General features: G+C 50.7%; 3 protein-coding genes across 6 annotated transcripts; 2 read left to right on the top strand and 1 right to left on the bottom strand.

Annotated features, from left to right (window-relative positions):
* The first annotated feature begins 513 nt into the window (after nucleotides 1-513).
* On the top strand, nucleotides 514-4,623 carry EIF1AD (eukaryotic translation initiation factor 1A domain containing). Its single transcript, XM_042440092.1, has 7 exons — nucleotides 514-641; nucleotides 1,153-1,247; nucleotides 2,138-2,315; nucleotides 2,760-2,868; nucleotides 3,144-3,252; nucleotides 3,748-3,801; nucleotides 4,208-4,623. Exons 3-7 carry the CDS (start codon nucleotides 2,229-2,231, stop codon nucleotides 4,362-4,364), a joined length of 516 nt encoding a protein of 171 aa, XP_042296026.1. The 5' UTR covers nucleotides 514-641; nucleotides 1,153-1,247; nucleotides 2,138-2,228; the 3' UTR covers nucleotides 4,365-4,623.
* A 315-nt stretch (nucleotides 4,624-4,938) lies between these two features.
* SART1 (spliceosome associated factor 1, recruiter of U4/U6.U5 tri-snRNP) lies at nucleotides 4,939-14,252 on the bottom strand. Of its 4 annotated transcripts, none has more exons than XM_042440065.1 (20): nucleotides 13,711-14,252; nucleotides 13,227-13,281; nucleotides 12,809-12,864; nucleotides 12,395-12,521; nucleotides 12,102-12,207; nucleotides 11,382-11,459; nucleotides 11,048-11,150; nucleotides 10,236-10,381; nucleotides 9,581-9,787; nucleotides 9,034-9,158; nucleotides 8,740-8,894; nucleotides 8,015-8,145; nucleotides 7,651-7,821; nucleotides 7,232-7,342; nucleotides 6,954-7,041; nucleotides 6,696-6,786; nucleotides 6,285-6,420; nucleotides 5,905-5,994; nucleotides 5,460-5,581; nucleotides 4,939-5,218 (listed from the first exon to the last, which is right to left on the bottom strand). In XM_042440065.1, the coding sequence occupies exons 1-20, from the start codon at nucleotides 14,093-14,095 to the stop codon at nucleotides 5,200-5,202; spliced, it is 2,502 nt and encodes an 833-aa protein (XP_042295999.1). In that variant the 5' UTR covers nucleotides 14,096-14,252; the 3' UTR covers nucleotides 4,939-5,199. The 4 variants fall into 4 exon arrangements, with proteins under 4 accessions (XP_042295999.1, XP_042296000.1, XP_042296001.1 ...); XM_042440066.1 differs by having other exon boundaries at nucleotides 8,743-8,894; XM_042440067.1 differs by having other exon boundaries at nucleotides 11,048-11,147.
* Nucleotides 14,226-22,535, top strand: DEDD (death effector domain containing). Its single transcript, XM_042440090.1, has 6 exons — nucleotides 14,226-14,372; nucleotides 15,089-15,194; nucleotides 18,319-18,731; nucleotides 19,016-19,123; nucleotides 19,567-19,713; nucleotides 20,073-22,535. Exons 3-6 carry the CDS (start codon nucleotides 18,407-18,409, stop codon nucleotides 20,447-20,449), a joined length of 957 nt encoding a protein of 318 aa, XP_042296024.1. The 5' UTR covers nucleotides 14,226-14,372; nucleotides 15,089-15,194; nucleotides 18,319-18,406; the 3' UTR covers nucleotides 20,450-22,535.
* Nucleotides 22,536-23,412: the final 877 nt, after the last annotated feature.

The following is a 23,412-nucleotide window of genomic DNA, read 5'->3' as shown; positions in this document are numbered from 1 at the left end:
TAATAATAATAATAAAATAGTAATAATTTAACAGTTTTTGTTTGTTTATTTTGGACTAGTGTTTTAATAGGTTGTTTTTTTAATTCAATAAACTTTAATATATATATTATTAATAATTGATATATAATAAAAAAACTGTATAATAATTTATTTTTAATTATATATATATATATATATAATTAATAAGTTAATATTATATAATTATTAAAAATAATTATAATGAATAATTTTATATATAATTTATATCATATAATATATATATATAAATTATACATATATATATATATATATATATATAATATATATATATAATGTCTAATTGAATTGTAAGCTGCTCTGATAGCCTTTGCTGAAGAGTGGGGTATATAACTAAATAAATTATATATATATATATATATATATATATAATTTTAAATCAACAGAATATCTCAAAAAAGCCTGTTAGGGTTTTAAACCCTTCTTTTTATGGCCATTTTGGCCTCAAGGGCGGAACGCTTGTGAGGCGGCCCTGAGGAGGAGCAAAGGGGGAACCTTTAGGAGGTTGCAACCGGAAGTGGGGCTCCCTGGCGCCGGAAGCAGGAAGTGCCGCATCTCGTGCTTCTGTCTTGGCAGCCAAGAGGAAGGCGCCTTTTCTCCAGCAGGTCTTTGGGGCTGGGTTTTTTATGGGGGGAAGGGGGGCAAATATTGAAGAAGCCTCTCCTCTGGTCCCACCTGGCAGGGCTGTTGTGTCATGGGGAAGGTCAGGTCCCAGATTTCAGGGGTTGGTGGTCATTGTGGGAGTACAGGGCTGTTGTGTCTCTGAGAGAAGGAGCCCTGCTCCCAAATAGCAAGGTTGTTGGGTCATGGGTCCTACCTGGCAGTGTCTCTGGGAGAGGTGCAACCTTGCAGGGCTGTTGTGCCATTGGGAGAAGAAGCCCTGGTCCCAAATTACAGGGTTGTGGCCGCCTGGGGAAGGTCCTACCTGGCAGGGTTGTTGTGTCCTTGGGGAAAGGTCTAGTCCCAAATAATGGGATTGTTGTGTCAGAGGGTTAGTGCTCGTCCCACCTGTCAGGGTCGTTGTATCACAGTTGGTTGTGAGACTGGACTGCTTTCTGTTTGAGGGGGGAAGCAGCCCCCAAAGAGACCGTTTTGACCTCCTCTTTTCTTCCCCAGCTCTTCCCAAACTGTGAATGTCCCAGGGAGCGAAAGCAGCAGCACTGGATCCACGGCTCTTGAACTCGGACGACACCAGCTGTCCCTGGAAACAGGTCTGGATCCCTCGCTTCCAAAATGGAGGCCCTTCTGCCTCTGAACTGTGTCCAGAGGAGGGTCACCAAAATGGCAAAGGGTCTGGAAACCATGAAGCCCTGTGAAGAAAGACTTAGGGATCTGGGCATGTTTAGCCTGGAGAAGAGACAGTTAAGAGATGCTGTATGGCCCTGTTTAAGAATCTGAGGATGGAGCAAGCTGCTTTTCTGCTGCTCCAGAGAATAGGACTCAGAGCAATGGATGATAGGAAAAGAGATTCCACCTCAACATTAGGAAGAACGTCTTGAGAGTAAGAGCTGCTCAGTAGTGGACTATTCTGCCTTGGAGATGATGAATCTCCTTCTTTGGAGGTCTTTAAACACAGTCTGGATGGCCATCTGTCAATGGGAATGCTCTGACTGAGACTTCCTGCGTGGCAGAATGGGGTTGGACTGGATCAGGGCCCTCCTTGGAGCCTCTTCCACCTTTGTGATTTCTGTTATTCTACTCAGAAGATAGTAGAGAAAGGCAGAAAGGTATTCTCCATTCGAAGACAAGGATGTTCTTATGAAGCCTTTGTTCAGTGTCTTCTCCATCTTTGTCTTTTAAGTTAGTGAGTTCACCCAATTGTAAATCTCTAGAAGGCACTCCAAGAGCCATCTAATCCCTTCCCTCTGCCATTTTGGAGGATTTCAGGACTCCAGATAAGGAGGGAGACTCAGCCTGTAGTGCTTTGCAGAGGAAGGGCATGGCAGACCACTCCTGAATGCCTTTAAACTTGGAAAACCCATGATGAGACAATCCAAAAGGAGGTTGGCTTAGTAGACTGGGAGCTATCATTAGCTTCCCCTTGTATGTTGGTAGGTCTCTGTGCGGCCTCTCCGTCAACATATCTGCCTCTTCCTTGCAGCTTCTGAGAGCGCGGTCGCATTCTGCAAACAATTCCTTGGATCGCACACAACCCCTGCAGGCGCATTTCCACCTTGGGCTGACAGAGCATCATGTCGCAAGCCACCAAGCGCAAGCATGTGGTGAAGGAGGTCCTGGAGGAGCATGTGGTCCCTTCCGAGAGGCAGCAGATTGTCCGGGTGAGCAGACTCATCCCTCAAATGTTATTTCCCCCTTAATTTTTTCCCCCAGAAGAGGAATTTGAGGCCTTACATACACTGGGGCTAAAACCAGGTGCGGATGAAAGCAGAGTGAAGAAAATGGTATTGCCTTAAAACAAAACGAAACAACCTACATCATTAAAAATTGCAATACCAATCTATTAAAAATCCCATTAGCTTCTGCAGGTGTTAAAACAGTGAGTCTGAGGAGGGCTTTGGTCATTGAGGAAAAGAATACGGACCTATGTAGTAATCCCCTAAAATAAAGACACACACACACACACAAAGGAATATGTAAAGGGAAATCCCAAGAATCAGTGGTCAGCTCAGCAACCAAAACCAGGCCCTGAATTGAAATTTGATGGCATTGTGACCCCTATTTTGATCGGGTGCTTTCCCCCTTCTCTCCCCCCACATCTCCAGGTTCTGGGAACCCCAGGCAACAACCTCCATGAGGTGGAGACCCCCGAAGGGACGCGGTTCCTTGCAAGCATGCCTACAAAATTCAGGAAGAATATTTGGATCAAAAGAGGTGAGTGGGCAGGAGAACCTTGCCTCAACACGCCCCAGCATTTGCGCACCATCAGCTTTTGGGTTTCCTTTTGGGATGTAACCAGAGTCGTGTTGGATCAGATCAGTGGCCTGTTGTAGTCAGACTTATCAATAACTAGAAGGAACCCATAAACAGAAACTGAACGTAGCTGTGCCCTCTTGTCTCATGTGCCCCAGTAAAGTGAAGTGTCCTGCCTCCCATGTGACAAGTGGTACATGGCCCTCCGTGACTTTATACAACCCTCTTTTTCCCAGGTGACTTCCTGCTGGTGGATCCCATAGAAGAAGGGGAGAAAGTGAAAGCAGAGATCAGTTTTGTCCTCTACAAAGACCACGTGCGCTACCTGAAGAAGGAAGGTTATTGGTAAGTGTTGGGGTGTGTAGTGGTTAGAGCGTTGGACCAGGGTTTGTATCCCAGCTTGGCCACGTAAACTGGGTGGCCCTGGGGCAAGTTGCACTCTCTCAGCTCCATCAGAGAGTAATGGCAACCCGTCTCTCCTTAAAAAATTTGTGACAAGAAACTCCATGATATGTTCACCTTAAGTCACCATAAGTCAGAAACAACGTGAAGGCACACAACAACAATTATATTCCAAATGAACAGTACTTTTAATATCTCAGTCATGATTATGTTATGTCAATGTAAATTTTGTATATGAACATTGCTGACGAAACCAAGTAACTTCCAGTCTGGAAAGAGGGGTCATTTTGTATTTTTAATTTTAATTCCCCTGCAAAAAGAGGAGGAGGAGGTTTTCTTCAGTGACTTCAAAAATGTCCAGAAATGCTAGCATCTCTGCCCATTTCACCTGTTTCTCCGAAGGGAGAGACTGAGCCGGCTTTTTGTTTTCTCCTACAGGCCCGAAGCCTTCTTAGATGAAGTGGCTGGGACTCACAGGGCCATTAAAGAGAGGTAAGTACAAGGGCTCTGCCCCTGGGATGGTCTGGAATAATGTTTGGAGCACCATGGCAGAACTTTCCCAACGATCTGTGGGTGACTTTGGTGTTGGAAGTTGTCTCAATCCAGAACTGGGTGTCTCCCCAGCAATTCTTTTGGAGCTAAATGATGCCGGAGAAGCATCCCAGCCCTTTTGCTGATGGGATCCAGTGTTCTCTCACAGCCAATGCTAGAATTAGGCCCCCAAACAAATCCAACCTCTTGACTGCTGATCAAATCCCCCAGTGCTGCATATGGGAAGGCTGGGTTGGGGTTTCCCATGTTTTTTGGTGGTTGCGTGTGGCTTTGACAACCAAAGGAGTGGTAATCATTTCAGAATAAACCCTAAACCCATCTTGCCTCTTCCGCCCCCCCAAAACAGGGACGTGGCACGAAGCCCACCGCGCTCAGCCGGGGAGGAAGACTCCGAGGACGACGCTGACCTGTTTGTGAACACCAACCGGGTCAATTACGACTATGAGGAGAGTGAAGACAGCAGTGACTCAGAGGAGGAAGAGGAAGAGGAGAATGAGAAGTAAAGCAGAGCAGCCCAAACTAGCCCTGGGAGCCTGACCCATCCAGGATGGGAGCTCACTGATCAAACCTCTCAGGCTCTCACCTTTACCCTGGACTAGATGTTTTCTGAGGAGGCCAAGGTGGACTTCAGCAATTCTGAGTAGCTGTTGCAAAGTCAGGAGCAGCCTTGGCTCATTCTTTGAAGAGCGTTTTGACCTTGTACTCCAGGTCTCTTCTCCTTCTCTCTTCTGCCTTATTTAATAAATGTGTGCTCCAAGCCTAGGGACTAGCAGACTGGTGGAATATTTGGCCAAGGAAGCGTTGCCTTCAGGAGTCCCTGGAAACTATGATCTGCCAAGTCCTCATACCTTTCCTTTCTCATAAAGCTTTGAATCTTTCTGGCTGGGAAGAGAATGGCAGCTCTGGAAGGTAAGGGTTTCCCTGCTTAGAAGGGGGGAAGAGGATTTTAAAAACTGACTATGTAACTGAAGGTATACATTTGTAACTGCCATACAGGATTGAAACCATTGTGTAGTAGCACCAGAACATGTTTCTTATTTCAGTATGTGGTGGAAAGAAGAGGCTTGACAAACTAGGCAGGGAGCAGCTAATTTTTAATTCAGCAATATCACATATAGATACAAAAGAAGAGGGTTGGTGGGGCTGGGGAAGGAAGGTGCTCAAAACTCAGCTCCAGAACTATATACACAGATACTCCCTCCACCCTTGAAATTGGGGAGGAATGGAGACTTGCAGGTGGAAAGAGCCCCTTCTCCTCTTCTTCCCACAAGGATGCAAATCCTCCATGGCTTGAAATAATCCCCAGAAGAATGAAGTGTTTCCCTCCAAGTGAGCCATCTATTTGGTGATGGTGTTTCTGTGGAAAGAGAGAAGCAACAGTCAGCAAAGTCCCCCTTTGTCCAGTTACTACTAAGGACTGCCTAGACTTGGAGGAAGTGCTGGGTTGCAACTCCTAGCACTGACAGCGGTGGGGAGGATTCAGTTCAACATCTGACAGGCCACCTCTCTGCTTCTCTGATCTGGTATAACCTTGCAGAGTAGACCCATCTGCCTCCCACTCCTTGCCTCAAGGCCCTTTCTCCCCATCATGTCCTTACGCATTCATGCTCTTGCCACTGCCGCTGAGCACGATGTACGGAGTCTTCTGGGCCTTCTGCTTCTCCTGCAGCAAAGCCACTGTGCCCAGAGGGGTGTCGCTGGAACTCATCTTCTTCAAGAGCTGAGGGGAAAGGAAATGGCAGTGGTCACTGAAAGATGGTCCCAAGGCATTCCTTTCTTTCTCCCAACAAAGGCCCCAAGGCCATTCACAACAGAGTTAACCACCACACTACAGCTAAAACACAATTATTGGGTCAGAGTGGCCAGAAGGAAAAAGGTTTCGGTCTATGGTCCCAGTCCAGCAGCAGGAGGGTCCCCTTCCTCAATTCCTTACTCCACTGATTTGCATTTGTGAACTCTAACACTGTGAATAAAGCAAACACAAAGTGTGTGAATCCCTCCTTTCGGCCAGTGTGACCTTCCTCCCGCACCCCCATTCCTCACCGCCTCTTCATCTAGTTTCTTCATGCGCCTTTCTGTCTTCATCTTGCCAGAGCCCTTGCCATGGAAGCGGTGGGAGAGCTGCCGGAAGGCCTGGAATGAGAGCAAACATGCACACAATGGGCAAAAACCACAGACAAAAGGAACAGCCCCATCAAGGCTTAAAAGACTCTAAGGCAGGGGTAGGCGACTGTAAAACCCTAGGGGGCCATATTAGCCCCCATGAGACCTAGTGGGACTGCATTCCTGCAAACCAAAAATTAACATCTTTATGTCCCCAATGCCCTCTGGGGCCAGAGGGCATTTTCACCATGTTTTGGGAGCTTCCTGCACCACCTGTCATTTTATGTTCAGGAAAATTATTGGGGATGCCTCTGCCATACCTCCTTAGGTGTCAGTTTGCGCCCCGTCTCGTCCACATATTCTATTTTGACATCTGGCTTGTAGCCATCCTTCTCCTTGAAGTCCTGGGTGAAGCCCCGGTATTCTTCTCGCCGGCTGTACTTGTCGTCGATGGCCCTGGAGGGGAGAGAGGAGGACCCAGATGTTGTAACTGTATGTCTCACCTTCTCCAAAAGCTAAGGAACCTGCCTGGACTCTAAGATCTGTGAAGGAAAGCTTTCTCTCAATCTCACTGCCTTCCCAGGCATGTCTGGTGACATGAGAGAGAAGCCAAGCGGACCCATGCTCTGATTCTGAGCAGACGTCCTAGAGATGTGAGATCTATGCTTTCTGAACAGTTTTGGCACCAAACAGGCAGGACCCTCCACCTCTCTTCCTGCTGACCCACTCACATCTTGTCCTCAATGCAGTAGACGGCCGATGGGAGTGACTTGTTGGGCGCCTTGACCCTTGCCACCTTCTGCACCGTGGTCTCCAGCAAGCCTAGCAAGAAAAGAGAATGGCCTGAGCAACCTGGACTCAAGATGGGCCTTGAAGGGAAGCCAGAGCACTAGTGCAGGGACATTGTACGGCTGACAGCCCCTCAGTCCACCCGCCAACATGCCAGATAGGCTTACAACAACCTTGACCCATCTGTTTCTTGCTCTCACCTTTGTTCTGGCAAAGCATGAGGGCAGCAGCCAGACCTCGGTTGACAATGGGCTCTTCATCCAAAATGGTGGTAGAGGAAGCGGAGAACTGTGGGTCAGAAGAAGCCAGGTGGGATGTGAAGAGAAAAAAAGAGAAAGTACATTCATTATGCAGCTCAAGATTATTCACTGACATCCAGGGTCATCTAGTCTAACCCCTGAGACAATCCACCAGTAAAGCATCCCCTAGAAGTGGTCATCCAAGCATTCTCTCCCTCTGGGAGGCTTTGCCAACTCACATCCTGCTGCTGTTTCTCTTCATCCAGGTTGACCGTGCTCCAGCCAATGTTCTCTTCGCCATCCGAGTCTGAGCCCCCATTGGCTGACCGCTCATCATCTCGCTCAAAATCCTGAAAAGGACAGGAGAGGGCATGATGATCTAGTGGGTAGGTGGGTGGGTCAATGGTCTCCCTAGCTTCCCACTTCATCTCCAACAGCCAACTAGAAGCCTCAGGGATGTCCTGTGGAAATGGGAAGGAAGGGGAGAGCTCTCCCCTGCTATTTGGCTCCCAGGAACAGATACCTGGACTGCCATTGAACAAGATGAACTTTCAAGGCAAATGCCCATCTCTTTCCACTCGATCCTCAAAAGCAAGTGTAGTCCACCCTGCGCCCTCCAGCCCAGACCCCTGTGCATGCATTCTGTTTCTCTCCTTACCATGAGCTCTTCCTGATCCTCGCGGTTGCCGGCCAGCCCATAGGTAGGGATCTCGCCCAGCGTCCGGCAGAACTCTGAGGTGGCATTGAAGACGATGGCCCCTTTCCTCTCCAGCTCATCGTCATCCTCCTGGCTCCGGCCAGTGTCCAGTTTCTTTACTATTTCTATGACCTGAAAGGCAGGTGGAGGGTGGAATTAAGCAACATAGGGCTGAGTGAGAAGTATGGGAAGGGCCCACCTGACCCAGAGACTGCCCTCAAAGCCTTCAGGTGGACAACAGTGGAGTGGCCCACAGGGTAGCGTAGGGGTTCACAATCCAGGACAACGTAACCTTCCCAAGCCCTGGCCTCTCCCCAGGCGTCACCTTTTCCCCGCTGTCCTTCAGCTGCTGGATCTGCCTCAGCTTCCGCCCTTTCTCCAGCTGCTTCTGCAGCTCCTGCTCAGCTTCGTCTTCCTCCAGGGCGGCTGGGGAATCGGGGCCCTGGGCTCCATCCTCTGCACAAGGTTTTTGGGGGGTGAGAGGAAGGAAAGAAAGATTTTAGATAAGAGGCCTCTGTTTCGATGGCTGTTCAACTATGGCTTCCTCTCCCCTATTTAAGTGAATTCTTCTTTGACCCTAAGTGGGGGCCTGTGCTAATAATTATAATTTCTTTCTTACTATCAAAAGAGTTTTATCATTTTTGTTTTAGTCCATTTTATTAATTTTAATACATTAATTTTAATTAATGATATTTTAATCGTTGTGAATGGCCATCAAGTTGACTTTGACTTATGGCGACCCTATGAACAAGATGTGTCAAAGTCACCCTCCCACCAACCGCCCTGCTCAGCTTTTACAAAGTCATGGCTTCCTTGATGGAGTCTAGCTATCTGGAACATGCTCTTCCTCTTTTCCTACTGCCTTCTACTTTGCCAAACATCATTGCCTTCTCATGTTATGCCCAAAGTACAACAATCTTAATTTAGTGATCTTGGCTTCTAACAGGATTCTGGCCAAATACGTCCAGACGTCCCCATCCCGCAACTCTTTAAATCTGATTTCTCAGTGCACCTTCTGTAGTGCGCCCTGAACCCACACACTTTCCATACCACCTTCATCGCTGCTGATCTCCATTCTCTCCACTCGGACGTCATCTGACGGGGGCAGCTCCTCTGTTGCTCCATTCCGGCTGTATTCTGTGTATCCCTCTTCATCCTCTTCCTCCTCCTCTGGAACCACTCTTCTTCTCCCTCGGCCACGGATCCTGGAGGGGCACAGGGACATTTAAGAGAAATGCATGTGGGACATTTAAATAGAGACAAGCCAAAAGGCCCTGCAGAGAGGAGAGATCAAGACAAGCTCTAGCCCAGGAGACTGCGTGCTTTCTGCACCTCTGGCTTTACCTGGAGCCAAAATCCCGCTCACTGCTGCCCTCATCATTCAGGGGAAGCAAGTCATCAGCTTTCACCGGCTTTTCCTTTTTGCGGATCTTCTTCACCCGCCGCTTGGCCTTCTTGAAAGTGACGTTCTGTGGAGAGGAGTAACAAGGCATCAGAAGAAGGCTGAGAGCTGAATCCATGGAGGTAAACTGGACCCAGTATTGGGAACTCTGTGACATTCAAATATGACTAAATCTCTCACCCAGTGGCTGTGTTGGCAAGAGAGAAACTAGGAGGCACAATTCAGTAACACTGGGAAACCCATAAGACTCTTTCCTACCCCTACTTTAGTTATATATATATATATATATATATATATATATATAATTTAGTCATTCTAATGCCAGAATCCAACTCCCAATAACTACCACTTCTGGTGAAACCGCAGCCAGAGACCTGACCCTCAAAGGTGGCTGGCAAGTGAAGATACCACTCAAGCCAATCTTTCAAGCCCCATCCCCTCCCTCTCTATGTCCTTATGGAAGAGCACTGAGCCACAGTCTAACCCTACCATCTCTTCCGGGCTGAAGTACTCTGAGGCCAGGCGGAGGCTGGGCACGTCCAGGGTCTGGGCCCGGTTGTGCAGGCTGTCCCGAATCTGCTGCAGCTCTCGCTCCCAGGACCCGTCTGCCATCCCCACCGAGTCCAGCTTGAAGGATTTCTTCTTCTCCCCTTCGATCTCTTCATCATATTTGGAAAGGACGCCTTTGCGTTTGAACTGGAAGTGGCAAAAAGAAAAAAGAAAGAGAGAATGGCTTAGTAGAATGAATACTAATGAATTCAGTGAAGGGTGGCAAAAGAACCCCCCATCCCAGGGCTGTGGCCTGGATGCCAGTCCATTTCTAGGCAGAATTCACTCTGGTCCACACACACATCCCATGACACCACTGGTAGTGGGCTCTGAGAGGGAGAGGTTGGCTTTGGTGGCCTATGGTGCCCCTTGCGTTATTTCTCAGTCCGACAGGCAACCTCAGTTTCTTAAAAGGAAGACAGAACCATTTCTCCTTCACCTTTTATGAAAGACCTTTCTGACTTCTCAATAAAGCTTTCTGCTAATCCTCAGAAGCCTAACTGGCTGTGTCCAAGGAGGATTGCCACTAGTCCTGACAGTCCCTCTCAATCCCTGTTTGCGCTCAGGAGTCAAAAAGAAAAGGAGGCTCCCTTACGATCACCATGTCGTCCACGGTCTCCTCTTCCTCGTAGGGCTTGTATTCCGCCTTCTTCTTACGCAGCTCCACATTCTTCTTGGCCTTCTCTCTGTCCACCATGTTGACGCTCACCAAGACGTCGCCTCCCTCCTCCTCCAAAACACCTGAGGAGACACCAACAGTCACACTTTGAGGCTAGCATGGCTACCGCGCACTGTTTCCCCAAATACTATGCATTCCTGAAAGCTGTTAGTCCACCATTATGGCACGAGGCCTGGATATTGGCAATGGCATCAAGGGACCAAAGGCTCAACCCAAGGGTTCAAATTCACATTCTTGGGGCCACATTCCAACGGTGAGTGGAGCTTAAGGCAAAAGGAATGGGATTAAAAATACCAGGATCTTTTCTTTTCATGTTTTAAGTGCCAGAAACTATGGTTTTCCTGCCTTTCTGCCCAAAACTGGGGCTCCTTACGATGATTTTAAAAAATTTAAACAAATACAGATAAGAATGTATTTTAAGTCTTAGGTTAAAAACAACCCAAAAGTTGTTGTTACAATGTAGGCTAACTCTTTATAGCTATGAACCACTTTAGAACAAATGCATGGAAGACCTAAAAGGGAAAAACCAATAAAAGAGGACACTGTCACAAGCTTTTGAAGTCTGTTTCTAGAATCTATTTGGCCCTTTTAGATCCAGAACAAAAAGAGGCATAATCTGGTAAATTGGCAAATTAGGTTTTGAGGTGTGCAGCCATGCAGAGAAGCACAAAGGGACAAACTCCCTGAAAGCTAACTGTGTTGACCCAGAATAGAAATCAAGGCTTCACCTTTGTCTTTGAGAGTCAGAATGACCGTCTCTCCTTCCTGGAAGGAATCTATGGTGTGCTCCACTGTCAAGCCCTTCAGATCACGAGAGCTGTAGTTCACCTGCTGGAAACAGAACAAAAAGTGGGTACTGGGGCAGCCCAGACAACAGTCCTATCCCCAGTGCTTCTCAAGAGGAAGAGAGACAGATTCCTGTCTGTTGCCAAGTGGAATAGGCAGAGGAGCCAGGCAAAGTCCGCTGAGGAGACCAACAGCTGCAAAGTGCAGACCCTCATGCCTGACTGGGTAGGCCCCACTAACCAAGATCTACAAACAGCTCCCCCAAACACTCCTCACCTTCTTGTTCTGCCCGAATTCCTCTTCCACGAGGCTGCTGACGCCGAACTCCTGGTCCATCTCTTCCAAGAGCTTGGCCTGATTCAGGGGATGGTGGAGAAGAGAAATGAAATACTGTGAGATGGCTAGATGGGGCACGGTGGAAAAGACAGCTGGAGTTTGACTGGGGCTGAGGGGGGGAGGTATGGGGCCAACCGCCAGGGCAGAGGAAAGGCTTTAAAAGTCCTGGCACAGGGATGGGAATCCCATGGTTGGCACATGCCTCCTGGGCCCTCACCTACTTGCCTGTATAGATCTCCCTGTAAGAGCAAATTTGGCCAAAAAGACAGAAAGAGAACTGCTCTAGAAGTGAGTTGCCTCCCTCCATGGGATTCTGAATGGATAAGGATGCCTAATTCCTTCCAGTGCCGCTTGTGGGGACTTGAGGAACCAATAGTGGGTCTAGGCTTAACCTTCTACATGTTGTTAGACTGAAACTCCCCGCAATGTCAATGGCTAGAAATGCTATGAGTTGCAGCCCAGTGACTACATGGCTCCTGGCCTTCATCTATTGGGCTAAGATTGTGTCGTGGGCTATGAACAAGCGCCAACTCCCCCTTAGGCCCAGAAAGGAAAATGGGCCATCAGAGCCCAAGCAGCCAAAGGAGAAGAGAATGAATGGCACAAGAGCCAGACAGTGTTGGAAATCCCAGCCCAGTGTTAGACAGATGCACTGCCCACCCTCTTCTCGGCCATCTCCTTCTCCATCTGGAGCTTCCTGCTCCTCTCGATCCAGGCGGCCGTATCGTCCAGCCAGGGGTCATCTTCACCAAGGGACTTGATCTTCCTGAAGGGAGAAAGCCAGAGAGGGGAAGCTTATGAAACACCCCTGCTTCCAAATGCTGGGACGACTGCTCCCAGAGACAGACGACAGTGGCTTTTGCCCTCTGCTGCCATGGCAAATTCAGCAGCAGCGGAGGCATGAAAACCAGAGGCTGTGGGCCACAGGTAGCCCACTCTTTTAGGAACCGTACCCTAATTTCTGGTTGAGGAGGCGCTTCTCCTTGGCCGCTGCAAGCTTTTCCCTGATCTCCTCTCGCTGCTTCAGGACGATGGGGTTAATGACTTCGGCTGCCACCGGATCCTCCTTGCTGCCAGTTTCTGGAGAGGAAGGAGGGTGCCACAAAGAGCTTTTACACTGAGAATCCAAGAGGATGAAGCACTGGAGCAAACCTTCCCAGTCTGTTTTTCCAACTGAGTCTCTCTCAGTTGGAGGCCTTTAAACAGAGGCTGGATGGCCATCATCAGTCAATGGGGATGCTTTGACTGAGATTTCCTGCATGGCAGAATCAAGGGGCTGGACTGGATCAGGGCCCTTCTTGGGGTCTCTTCCAACTCTAGGATGCTATGATCCTCTCCAGAGACACAGAAGATGGGGTGGGACTCACCTTTCTTGATGGAATGTGTTTCCAGGGGCTTCAGCCCAAGTTTTGCTCGGAGCTTGCTGTCGAGAGGAAGGGAAATAAGCACAGGGTTATCCAGAGCGGCTCAGAAACCCTCCCCACAAGCCCTGAGCAAGCCTTGCAAAGATGGATGGAGTTGGGCATACGGAGCAGAGCCACTGCAGGGTCAGGAAGGCATTTTAGAGTCTTCAAAGCACCAAAAGCAGGAGTCTCTTGCTCTGTATCAGTAATGCTGAAAACTAATCTTATCCCAGTGCCTTCCAGTTCCTGCAGCATGAAGCCAGGCATTTGTAAGGGCATGGAAATCAGTGCTTCAGCTCCAGGCAAGAGGAGGCTTCTCTAAAGGACCCCGAAGGAGAGATCTATCTATCTCTCCAACAGCATCCAGCTCTCTGCCACTTACTTGGTCTCTTCAATGCTGAGCGAAGCGTCTCCTGAGGCTGACTTTGAGCTGGCCGCTGTTTGGAGAGAAGGGAGAGGTATGTAGGGGTTCAACCAGAAAAGGGGCCCCAAACTGTCAAGACCAAAGCCAAGCTCTAGCTCTAAGTCAGGCAGAGAGAGGTTGTTGTTGCCATAAGCCCTGAGTCTCCTTCCTCAGAGGCCTCCCGGGAGAAGGCTTGGAGGAGGAGGAGAGCTGCTCCAGAGACTGGGAGCCAATGGAGCAAGGGATGCAAAGGGCAGGGCCTTGCTGAGAGCCAGGGCTGGTGGGCGGCAGAAGAGGCCATCCCTCCCAGAGAGGCCAGGAGAGGGCTGGGGCTCTATGGCCCTCGGCAGCCCCTTCCGTCTCTGGGCTCCCATGTCTCCTGGCCTGAGGCTTAGAAGGGGGGGGGGCCCTGGGGCTGGGGCCTGTGGCAGAGGCTTCTGGGAGTCGTAGTCCTGCTGCCCACCTGAGGAGGCTCCCTGAGGAGGCGGAGGGAGCCCCTGTTCGTAGCCTTCCTCGCGCTTCTCCCTCTTCAGGCGCCGGGAAGAAGAAGAGGAGGAAGGAGCGGCCGGAGCCGCGGCCGAGGCCTCTCCTGCTCCGGCTCCTGCTCCGCTCCTGCGGCTGCTCCTTTCTCCGCGGCTGCGGCTCCTCTTGCTCCTCCGCTCCCCTCCGCCTCCTCCTCCTCCTCCGCTGCCCCGGTGCTTGTGCTTCTTGTGCTCCCGGTGCCTGGAGGAAGAAGAGCCCTGGGCCGGAGGGAGGGCAGCCCCCGGAGGCGGCGGCGGAGGAGGCGGCGCGGACGGCGGCGGCTGTTCCTCGGAGGCCTCGCCTCGGTGCCGCTTGGAGGAGCCCATGGCCGGAGAGACCGAGGCCACCAAACAACTCCTCCAAAGCTTCCGTCGCGGGAATTCGACGTCATCCGGCGCAGACCGGAAGCCGGAAGTGGAGTGGGAAGGGCCCGGATGTGGGAGGGGAGGGGAGGGGGAGGCGGCGGCGGTGTCCCGGATGTTCCTGTCGCCTCAGCAGCAGCAGCAGCAGCAAAGGAACGGATGGAGGCAAGATGGCGTCGTCGTCGGAGGCCCTGAAGAGGAGGAGGCGGAGGAAGAGGAGGAGGAGCCCCGGCCCAAGAGAGTGAGCCAGGCCCCGGGAAGGGAAGGGGGACTGGGATGCCCCCAAACTAAGCAGGGGAGCCCCTTCTCCCCCCTGACTCCAGGCCCCCTCCCCTCCCCTCCCCCGGAAAGCCCCCGCCTGGCTGCCTCCTCGGGGAGGCCTCCTTTCCCCTCCCAAATGGGGTGAGACTCCCCCCTTGAAAGCCACCTGCCTTCAAGGGACTCCCCTCGTTTGTTTTGACAGGAGGCTGAGACCCCCCCCCCCCCCCTCCCTCCTTCAAGGCCCCCCTCTTCCTCCCCTTCCCCCCAATTGGGGAAGGGGCTATCCCCCCGCCCCTCTTTTGGGCCCCTTCTTTTAAAGCCTCCTCCTCCTCCTCCAAAGCTGGGAAAGGGAGAGGAGGGTGAGCCCCCCCAAACCTGGCCCAAAGGCAGCCCCAAATCCCTGCCGATCTGGGGGGGGGGGTGGCTGTTCCCTGCTTGGTCCCTCCTCCCAACGGAGAGTCCGGACCCTTCTTGGGGTCGCAGTCAGTCAGGATCTCCAGAGCATTCCAGCTCTATGCCAGCCTTGGGAAGGGGCAGGAAAGCCTTCTTCTCCGCATTGGCAGAGCTTTTGGGGGAGCTCCTAGTCTCTGGAGCCTCTTTCTAAAGGCTGGGAAAGATGGAGAGGGCCCTTGGAAAGCTCCCTCTCAGCTCTGTATGGAAGGCATTTGCCAAGAAGAGTCTTTCTTTCCTTTCCAGGGCCTCCTCCGCATGTTTGCCTTTGGCCCTCTGCGCCCCCCCAGCCTTGGAAGATTGGATCTAGCCCTGGCCCAGAGGCCTCCCTGGAGAAGCAAGGCCACGCAAGGTCAGTCTGTGGGGGAACCCTGCCATCACCCGCCTGGTGATTCACTCCTCTTCCCTTGCTTTTCGCAGAAGTAGAGCAAGGCAGAGGCTTGGCTGCCTTCCGGGTGACTGGCCTGAGCTGCCTGACCCACTTTCTGGAGCCCTCAAGGAACGGAAGGCTTGCAAGGAAGGAGGCACCTTCTCTCCACTGGAAAGGCCCTCTTGACCAGGGCAGAGAGGCTAGGTCTGGGCCAGGGAAGGGCAGCTCGGCTTTAGGGGTTTTAGGGCTACTGCTTGGTTGGATTCGAACCAACCACTCTCAATATACACTCATCCTCCTGTATTTGGGGATTTGATTATTCATGGATTTGTTTACTATGTTCTCTCTAGGAATCTCTAGGTCCTCCTCCAGTGCTACTCTATGGTCAACCTTAACTAGAGATTCCGAGAGAGGATACTCTACTAGTCCTTTGTAGCTCCTCCAGCGCAGTTCTATGGTCAGTGTCTGTCGGACGTTGGCCACAGAGTTGCCCTGGAGGACCTAGAGATCCCTAGAGAGGGGTCCTCTCAGGCAAAACATGGTGTTTCTCTTACTTGTGCTTTTCCCCTATTTGCTGGGGTCTTGTGCCCCTGACCCTGGAGTATATGGAGGGACGAGTGTATTGGCTCCGAGTGGAGTGTTGCTTTGTGCCCATGAGCCAGCTTTCCTTGCCTCCTTTGCTCAGTGTGAGCCTCCAAGGGTCAGTTGGAGAATGGTTTTGTGGCAGGTGTGCAGCGGCAGGCCCTTCCTCCTTACAAGTATTGGCTGCTCTGGACACAGTTCACAGTGTTGGTTATGACCTATTGGGTCCAGGTTTTTGGAAGGGTGGCTTTCCCTGTGCTTTGAGACCTTTGGAAGAGGCCCTTCTGTGTGTCCCTCCATCCTGACAGGCAGCTCTGCTGCGAACCAGGGAGAAGGCCTTCCTGGTGGCGATGGGAGTGGGGCCCTCCTTGCTCTCCTTCTGCTTCCGGATGCCCTTCTGGCAGTGGAGGGCTGCCTGCTCCGAGGGACAAAGACGGGGAAAGTGCTGCACTGTTCCTTTGGTTCCTTTTAAAATCACCTTGCTTTTCACTCTTTCTAGTTCTCTTAACGTTTGCATGATGTGGATTTTGAAGCCCTCTCTGTTTTAACCTTTCTACATTGCCATGAAGCCTCAACTGGGGAAAAAGCAGGATGATGGTGATGATGATGATGATGATGATGATGATGAAATCCAATAGACTCCTTATATATCCTTCTGTAATGCTTTCCTCCTCCTCCCATTGCTTTTCTATGCCCCCTTTACCTTACCCAAAAGTTCTTTATCCATGAACTGTGCTGTCCTCTGGTCTTTTGGGGCCTTGTCTTCTCAGTCTCAGCTTCCATGTTGTGTCTATGCTCAGGCAGCGTGGGAAAGACTGTGAGCCTCAAGGGGAAATGGGAACTATGCTTAGCTTGGGGGAGCATTGCCTTTGTGTGCCTAGCAGTGCCAGATGCTGGCTTCCATATTGTGTCCAGGGAAAACTCAGGCTTGATTTGCTCCAGGACCCATTTATTTCTCCTTTTTATCAGTCCACAGAAAACGCTCATCCAGCGCCACTTTTCAAATGAGTTGATTCCCTTCCTATCTACTTCCTTTGTTGTTTAGCTTTCACGACTATACAAAGAAATGGGAAACCCAACAGCATAGACCAGCCTAACATTTGTAGCCATTGATATCTCTTGACACTTCAGGATCTTGTCCAGTTCCTCCATAGCCCTTCCAAGTCCAAATAGGCTCAGCACCCTGGAAAGATCACTTGGAGTTTGACATGGAACATAAGAGTGGATTCCTTGCAACCACGGCATGAAATGTGGCATCCACAACTGGTCATTGGTCATGGATGCCAGTAGTCATCCCAAGTAGAAGGATCTGTGCTATAATAGCTGGGAAAGATTGTCTTTCTCATTGTCTGCCTCATACTTTGGGAAGCAGCTGTGTGTCAGAGGAGGCAGGTTACATTGACCAGTGGTCTGACTGAGGCGGCTGGTCTGGTGTCAGTCTTATTATTATTATCTCATTGATCTGTGGCAGATAAATAAGCAGAGAAGGTTTGTGTGGGCATGTGTTTGGATTTGAATCCTTGTACATTTTACACAGGCACTCCACTTTCCCCAAAATGCACCTAAACAACTTGGTTACTCCTTGGTTTACATTGGGATTGAAGTCTTTGAGTCGGAGGCCTCCCAAAGACTCAGGCCTTGCGCTCTGACAGAGGTCATGGCTGAGCTGCAGGAAAGCCCTGAACTAGGTCACCAGCCTGGTTGGGTTGGAGGTAAACAGGGATAATCCAGGATCAGGGTCAGAATTGGGAAGTTGTGCCGAAAGTGAAGTAGGGCAGGTGGCTCTGAAATGGAGCAGCAGGCGGCAGAGAGGAGGGCTTGGGGTCTCTCAGAGGAGGGATGGGGCGTCTCCGGGTTCACCTGCCAGGTCCTTTCTTCCCAACTGGTTGCTGCCTGTATAACTCAGTTGGTTCTTCCTGTGCCAGTGGAATCAAGGCAGGTAGGGAGTAACCATTCTTTTCACTCCTGGTGTTCTAATGTGAGCTTGTGGGCAGGAGGAGGATACCTTAGGGGTGCATCTACACTGTATAAATAATGCCATTGGACCCCACATTGCCATGGCTCCATCATCCTACAGAATCCTTGTAGTTTTGTGAAGCACCAGCTCTCTTTGGCAGAGAAGGCTAAAGCCCTTTATAAAATGACAAATCCCAGGATTCCATAGGATGGAGCTGCAGCACTAAAAGTGGTGTCAAAAGTGCATTATTTCTACAATGCAGATGCAGCCTTAGTTCATGCCAGTGGCTGAGTAAGTAGAAAAAGGGAGGTATGATGATGGCTAGGTCCAGAGTCAAAAGTGGACAGTTTGGGTCACACTTCTGGAGGGCAGCAGATTGGCAGAACCTGGCTCAGTTTATGGTAGCCAAATCTCTCTCTGCAGCTACAGGAAGAGTTGGGCACCGTTTCCTCCCTATTCTGGACATTTGCTATGTGGAATATGTCTTATTTCTTTCCTCTCCATCTCCCCATCCCAAACTTTGAGCATACCAACTTCCTAACCGATCCCTCCTTGGTCTTCTTCCAGCACCCCAATATTAGGAGCCACCCATCCCCCTCAATCCCTGTGGAAACTGGGAGGCCCCTCCGCCGGGTGCCCCCGGCAGTTGCCCAAGATGGCCACCCCAAAGCGTAGCCGGTGGCAGGCTTGGCCGGAGGAGGAGGGCGACCGGGAGCACGGCCTCTACAGCCTGCACCGCATGTTCGACATCGTGGGCACCCACCTGACCCACCGTGATGTCCGAGTCCTGTCTTTCCTTTTTGTGGACGTCATTGACGACTATGAGAGGGGGATGATCCGCAGCGGGCGGGACTTCCTGCTGGCCCTGGAGAGGCAGGGCCGCTGCGACGAGACCAACTTCCGGCAAGTGCTGCAGCTGCTGAGGATCATCACCCGCCACGACTTGTTGCCCTACGTCACTTTGAAGCGGAGGAAGGCTGGTAAGTCTATTGGGGCATGTGAATCGCAGAGCTCATGCAACCAAACAGAGAAGCCCACCTTGGTCTGCTCAAGTCCTCAGGTTCTGATTAAAAACGGGGTTTAAAACTGGCTTCCATTCTGCCGCCCCCCTTAAGAGAAAGTTCAGACAGCGATCCCCTGTTCAATGGTTCTCTGACCGTTTGAACCCACGGTTCAAATTCACCCTTTTCTTTTAACTCATCCCAAAAACCTGGTCATCATTTTCGTGCCCAACCTGTTCACACGCCCCTCTTCCTTCTTGCAGTGTGTCCGGATCTCGTAGACAAGTACCTGGAAGAGACCTCCATTCGCTACGTGACGCCGCGCACCCACAGTGGCACCGAGCAGGTTCCTGCCCACCAACACAAATCTGGTGAGAGCCTAAACCTTGCTTCCTAATCCTTTCCCAAGTTGCCTTCCTCAAGGTCTATCTTTTCGTCCCATTTCAGGGACCCTCTGCTTTGGACACAGCCTGCCTGGTTCCCTTATATTTGCAGCTGCGTAAGGAAATAAGGAGACAGTTTCCTGGACAGTTTGTGTGCCCAGCTGCCCTGGAGGCAGGCCTCACGGACACAAGGCACTTAGGTTGTGGTTCAGAAACCTAAATTCTGTGCCATAGCAATCGTGGTGGGTGTCAACCTGGATTATTTCTCCAGTCCAGATGCAGCCTCAGAAAGGGGTTAGAAAGGATTTAAACATTTTTGGAAGGTCTACCAAAACAAGCCCAGATGGACCGTTTGCCCACCCCTTGCCCTAAATAAACTGAAAACAGCTGCCAGGCTGGCTTTCTGAACCCTGCCCTCTTGTGCCTTCCAGTGCCTCCCCACCATCCACTGGTCTGTTGCTCTTCTTCGGGACCCCAGATCTGTACCAAGAGGTCCGGGCGGGGAAGAGCCCTCCTCAGTAACCAGCGGAAAAGAAGGAAGTCGGTGACACCGGACCCGAAAGACAAACAGACGTGCGGTAAGGTTCTCGGCACCGTATGGTGCCATTTTGTTATCCATGCCAAGTCTATTTGTGGTGTTTGTGCACTTTGTGTATCAGTGTCACACTCTGGCAATGTTTTAAATTTTTTACTCTAGTGGGGGTTGTTTTAGAGGCCTAGTGCTAGTGTGCATTTACTAAATGATTGTATACATATGTGCTCAGGCTTTGGTATGCACTGTAAAGTTCCCTTTTTGTAAGCCGCCTTGAGTCCCACTTTTGGGAGAAAGGGGGAGGGATAGGATAGTAACGGCGGTGATGATGCTAACCCGCTTTCCACGGCGTGGGGCGTTCTGAGCGGGCGCAGCTCACAGGACCCCCTGTCGCTTCCCTTCCAGACATCCGCCTGCGGGTCCGAGCGGAGTACTGCCAGCATGAGACGGCCCTGGAGGGGAACGTCTTCTCGAACAAGCAGGACCCCCTCGAGCGGCAGTTTGAGCGCTTCAGCCAGGCCAACACCATTTTGAAATCCCGGGACCTGGGCTCCATCATCTGTGACATAAAGTTTTCGGAGCTCACGTATCTGGACGCCTTCTGGCGCGACTACATCAACGGCTCGCTGCTGGAGGCGCTGAAGGGCGTTTTCATCACAGACTCACTCAAGCAAGCGGTGGGCCACGAGGCCATCAAGCTGCTGGTCAACGTGGACGAAGAGGATTACGAGGTGGGCCGCCAGAAACTCCTGAGGAACTTGATGCTCCAGACGGCACCTTGAACCCTGGCGGCCGGCGGTTGGTTCATCCCCGCCCTCCCCGCCCTCCTCCTTTTTCCGGCTCTCCTTTGGATGGATTTTTTTAATTATTATTTTTTCCCCTTTGCAAAAAAGAAGAAAAAACCAGGAAAAAATATCTCAAAGGAACAACAAAAACTCAACCTTCTGCCATGTGCTGAGTGACTGTAAGACCCTTTTGCCCCCAGGGTGAGGAATAAGTGCTACCGTTGGTTTTGCTTGTCCCCTCAGTCGGTCGGGAGCGGAAACGGGAGACAGGGAAGTTTCCATAAGGCCCACGGCCCCAAAGGTTTTCCTAGGGCCCCTTTCCCTGTCGGGCGTCTTGAATATCTTTGGCGGTTGGTTGGCGCTCCTTGGGTGTGTTGACTTCTCCTCTCACGTTCTCTCTTGTGCTGTCAGTTTCTGTCTCTCACTCACTCTTTTTTTTCCAGTTCTCTCCCAACATTAGACTATCTCTTGATAACCCCAAAAAGGGTCTCGGCCGTTGCGGGGAGGTCCATAAAACCCAAGGCTTGACCTTGCCTCTTGCTATTAAGAAGAAGAAGAAGCGGCAAACACGAACGTTGATGTTCTTGTGACATGGAACATGTTGTGCCAGTGTGTTATTATTTTTTTCCTTTAAAGCTGTGAGTTTTTTTGGGGGGGGGGGGGGGAAGGGGTAGAGATTTGGCGCGTCGGGGTGGAAACCCAGCAAGCACTTGCCCTTAGCCCAAATCCGCCACCCACCCTCCGCCGACCCCATCCCGCCGTGTAGCAGTGTTCGGAAAAGAAACTCCCAATCTTGCCGGATGAATTTGGGGGACCCTTTTTATGCAATTGAAGTCGGCTGGGTGTGTGTGTGTGGTAGCGAAGAGGGGAGGATTCGGTGCCCCAAAGGAAGGAACTGGGTTGTGGGACATTTGGGGGGTCTGAAAGCAAGGCTCCTTGGTGGCTCTTTCTTGAATTCAGGTCTGGGAGACCGACTGTGTCTATGGGAAACGTACTTTCTTTACTTCCCCGACTTCTGCTCCTAGCTAAGCGGGATCCAAACCAGTCCCAAGGTGCTCTCCTTCCAGCGGCCCCCCCCAATGCCTCATGCTCCCCCTTGACCTGCGTGGAAGGAGAGCGAGCGTTTGTTCCCCACTCCTCTGATCCACTATGTGTGCCTTTCCCTCAACCTCCGGTCGAGGGAGCATCAGCCTCCAAAGACGACAGAGAAAGGAACGCTCCTTGGGGGTGGGGCAGGAAAAGGGGGGGCTCTTTGGTCCAAAATAGCAGTAGCCCCACACGAAGCAGAGCGCCAAGCGTCTCCCAGGCAGCCGTGCGCGCCATCCTCAAACGCTCACATTGGACCAGAGCCAAAAGGACAAAGTCATTTAGACCTGTGGCTCAATTTGAGGGGGGGGGGTTTGCTTTTTCGCATGGGGCAAACTCTCAGCTCGGTTCCTCTCCCTTTGACTGGGTTTAATTTCCAGCCTCTCTGACTCTGAAATGGAGGCATCCTTGTGGGAAGCCAGGTTGTCAAATGAAAACAGGGCCAGCAGAGAGCTCCATCCCGTCTTCCTTCCTTTCCGGTGGTGTTGAGCGCCACGATTGTCGTCAGCCTTCCGTTTTCCGTCTTGGTGTTTTGGAACTGCCTGGAGGGCTTTTGAGGTGAAGGCAGAGGGCCCCCTGGGTGGACGAAGCCCTGGCGGCTTATTTTGGGGGTGCATTTGCAGGGGAGGAGGTGGGAAAGAGTGCTGTTACGTTTTTGGTAACACTGCAGAGCAGCATGGGTGGCTCCTCTTTTGCCACCCGTACCTTCGCCCCCTCCACTTTTCCCAAACAGTATTCTGAGGGGCATCGTGCCAATATAAAGTTTGGATCCATCCATTGCCCAATATGGCAAGAGCCCCTGGGCTTTACTTGTGTGTGTGTGTGTGTTTGCAGGAGTGGGGAGATACTAATACTCTATTGGAAACTAAACACATATTTGGAATTTAAAACTACAGCAACACCCAGTCTGTTCAGTTATCCAAATTGATCTTTGTAAAGCATTGTTTTTTGTTTTCCTTGGGAAGAAAATATATCTATAACACCACCATGCAATGAACCGTGCTTCTGAATCTGTGTCTTACTTTTGGGGGGGTTCGTTTCTGTTGGTGGGAAATCGCACAGATCTTCCAATGTTGTTGGACTGCAACTCCCAGCTGCCCCAGTCCTTGGCAGTCGCAAGCCAGGAGCAATGGGACTTGGGGGTTTGAGGAGATAGGCCCCACAGGTGTTACTCGTTCCCTGGAAAACATGGAATTCTGCAAAAGACCCAATAAGTAATGGCCCTTTTTAAAAACAGCAACCCAGTAATGAAATTGAAAGGCAAAAGCAAAGTCAAGGCTGTCTCTCTCTCAGCAAGGCTGCCTTGGGCTTCGGATGGGAAATCCCATGCAGTGGGTCTCTCCATCGCCTTTCCTCCCCTTTTTGTGAAGAAGGCCCTTCAGGGCCTTTCAGTAAAAGTATGCAAATAGCAACTGCCACCAATGCCCTCTTCTCCCGCACAATTGCACAATTTGTCCCCGGTTATTTGAAGACATTTCTGGCACCAATTTGTGTAAAAATCTGTGACTTCTGTATTTTCCCCCCAAAGGGACTTCCGATGTAACTAGTCATAATCCCAGTGTAGTTTTGGTTCCCCCCCCCTCCAGAATAATAAAACACCTGCCTTTTATTGGGGGTGCGTGCTTTAATCTCCTCAGTGCATGTGGCACATCTTTTTATGGTTTCATTTTGGCTGAAACATGTTAAACTGCTATTCTTTTTAGCATTTTCTAAAATGTGGAATTGTCAGTTGAAGAAGGAATGCCTGCTTTGTTACGGGAAGTATATCAGTATCTTGGATGTAAAATGACACCCGTCTCTTTGTAGTTGCATGTTTATTCTGCTCCCACTCACCCCAAAATCTGCAACAACAGATCCACCAGCAGAGAACAACA

This window comes from Sceloporus undulatus, chromosome 9 (assembly GCF_019175285.1).
Source record: "Sceloporus undulatus isolate JIND9_A2432 ecotype Alabama chromosome 9, SceUnd_v1.1, whole genome shotgun sequence".
Lineage (NCBI taxonomy): Eukaryota > Metazoa > Chordata > Lepidosauria > Squamata > Phrynosomatidae > Sceloporus > Sceloporus undulatus.
The sequence above is the reverse complement of the archived record's forward strand: the minus strand, read 5'-3'. Positions and strand labels throughout refer to the sequence as shown.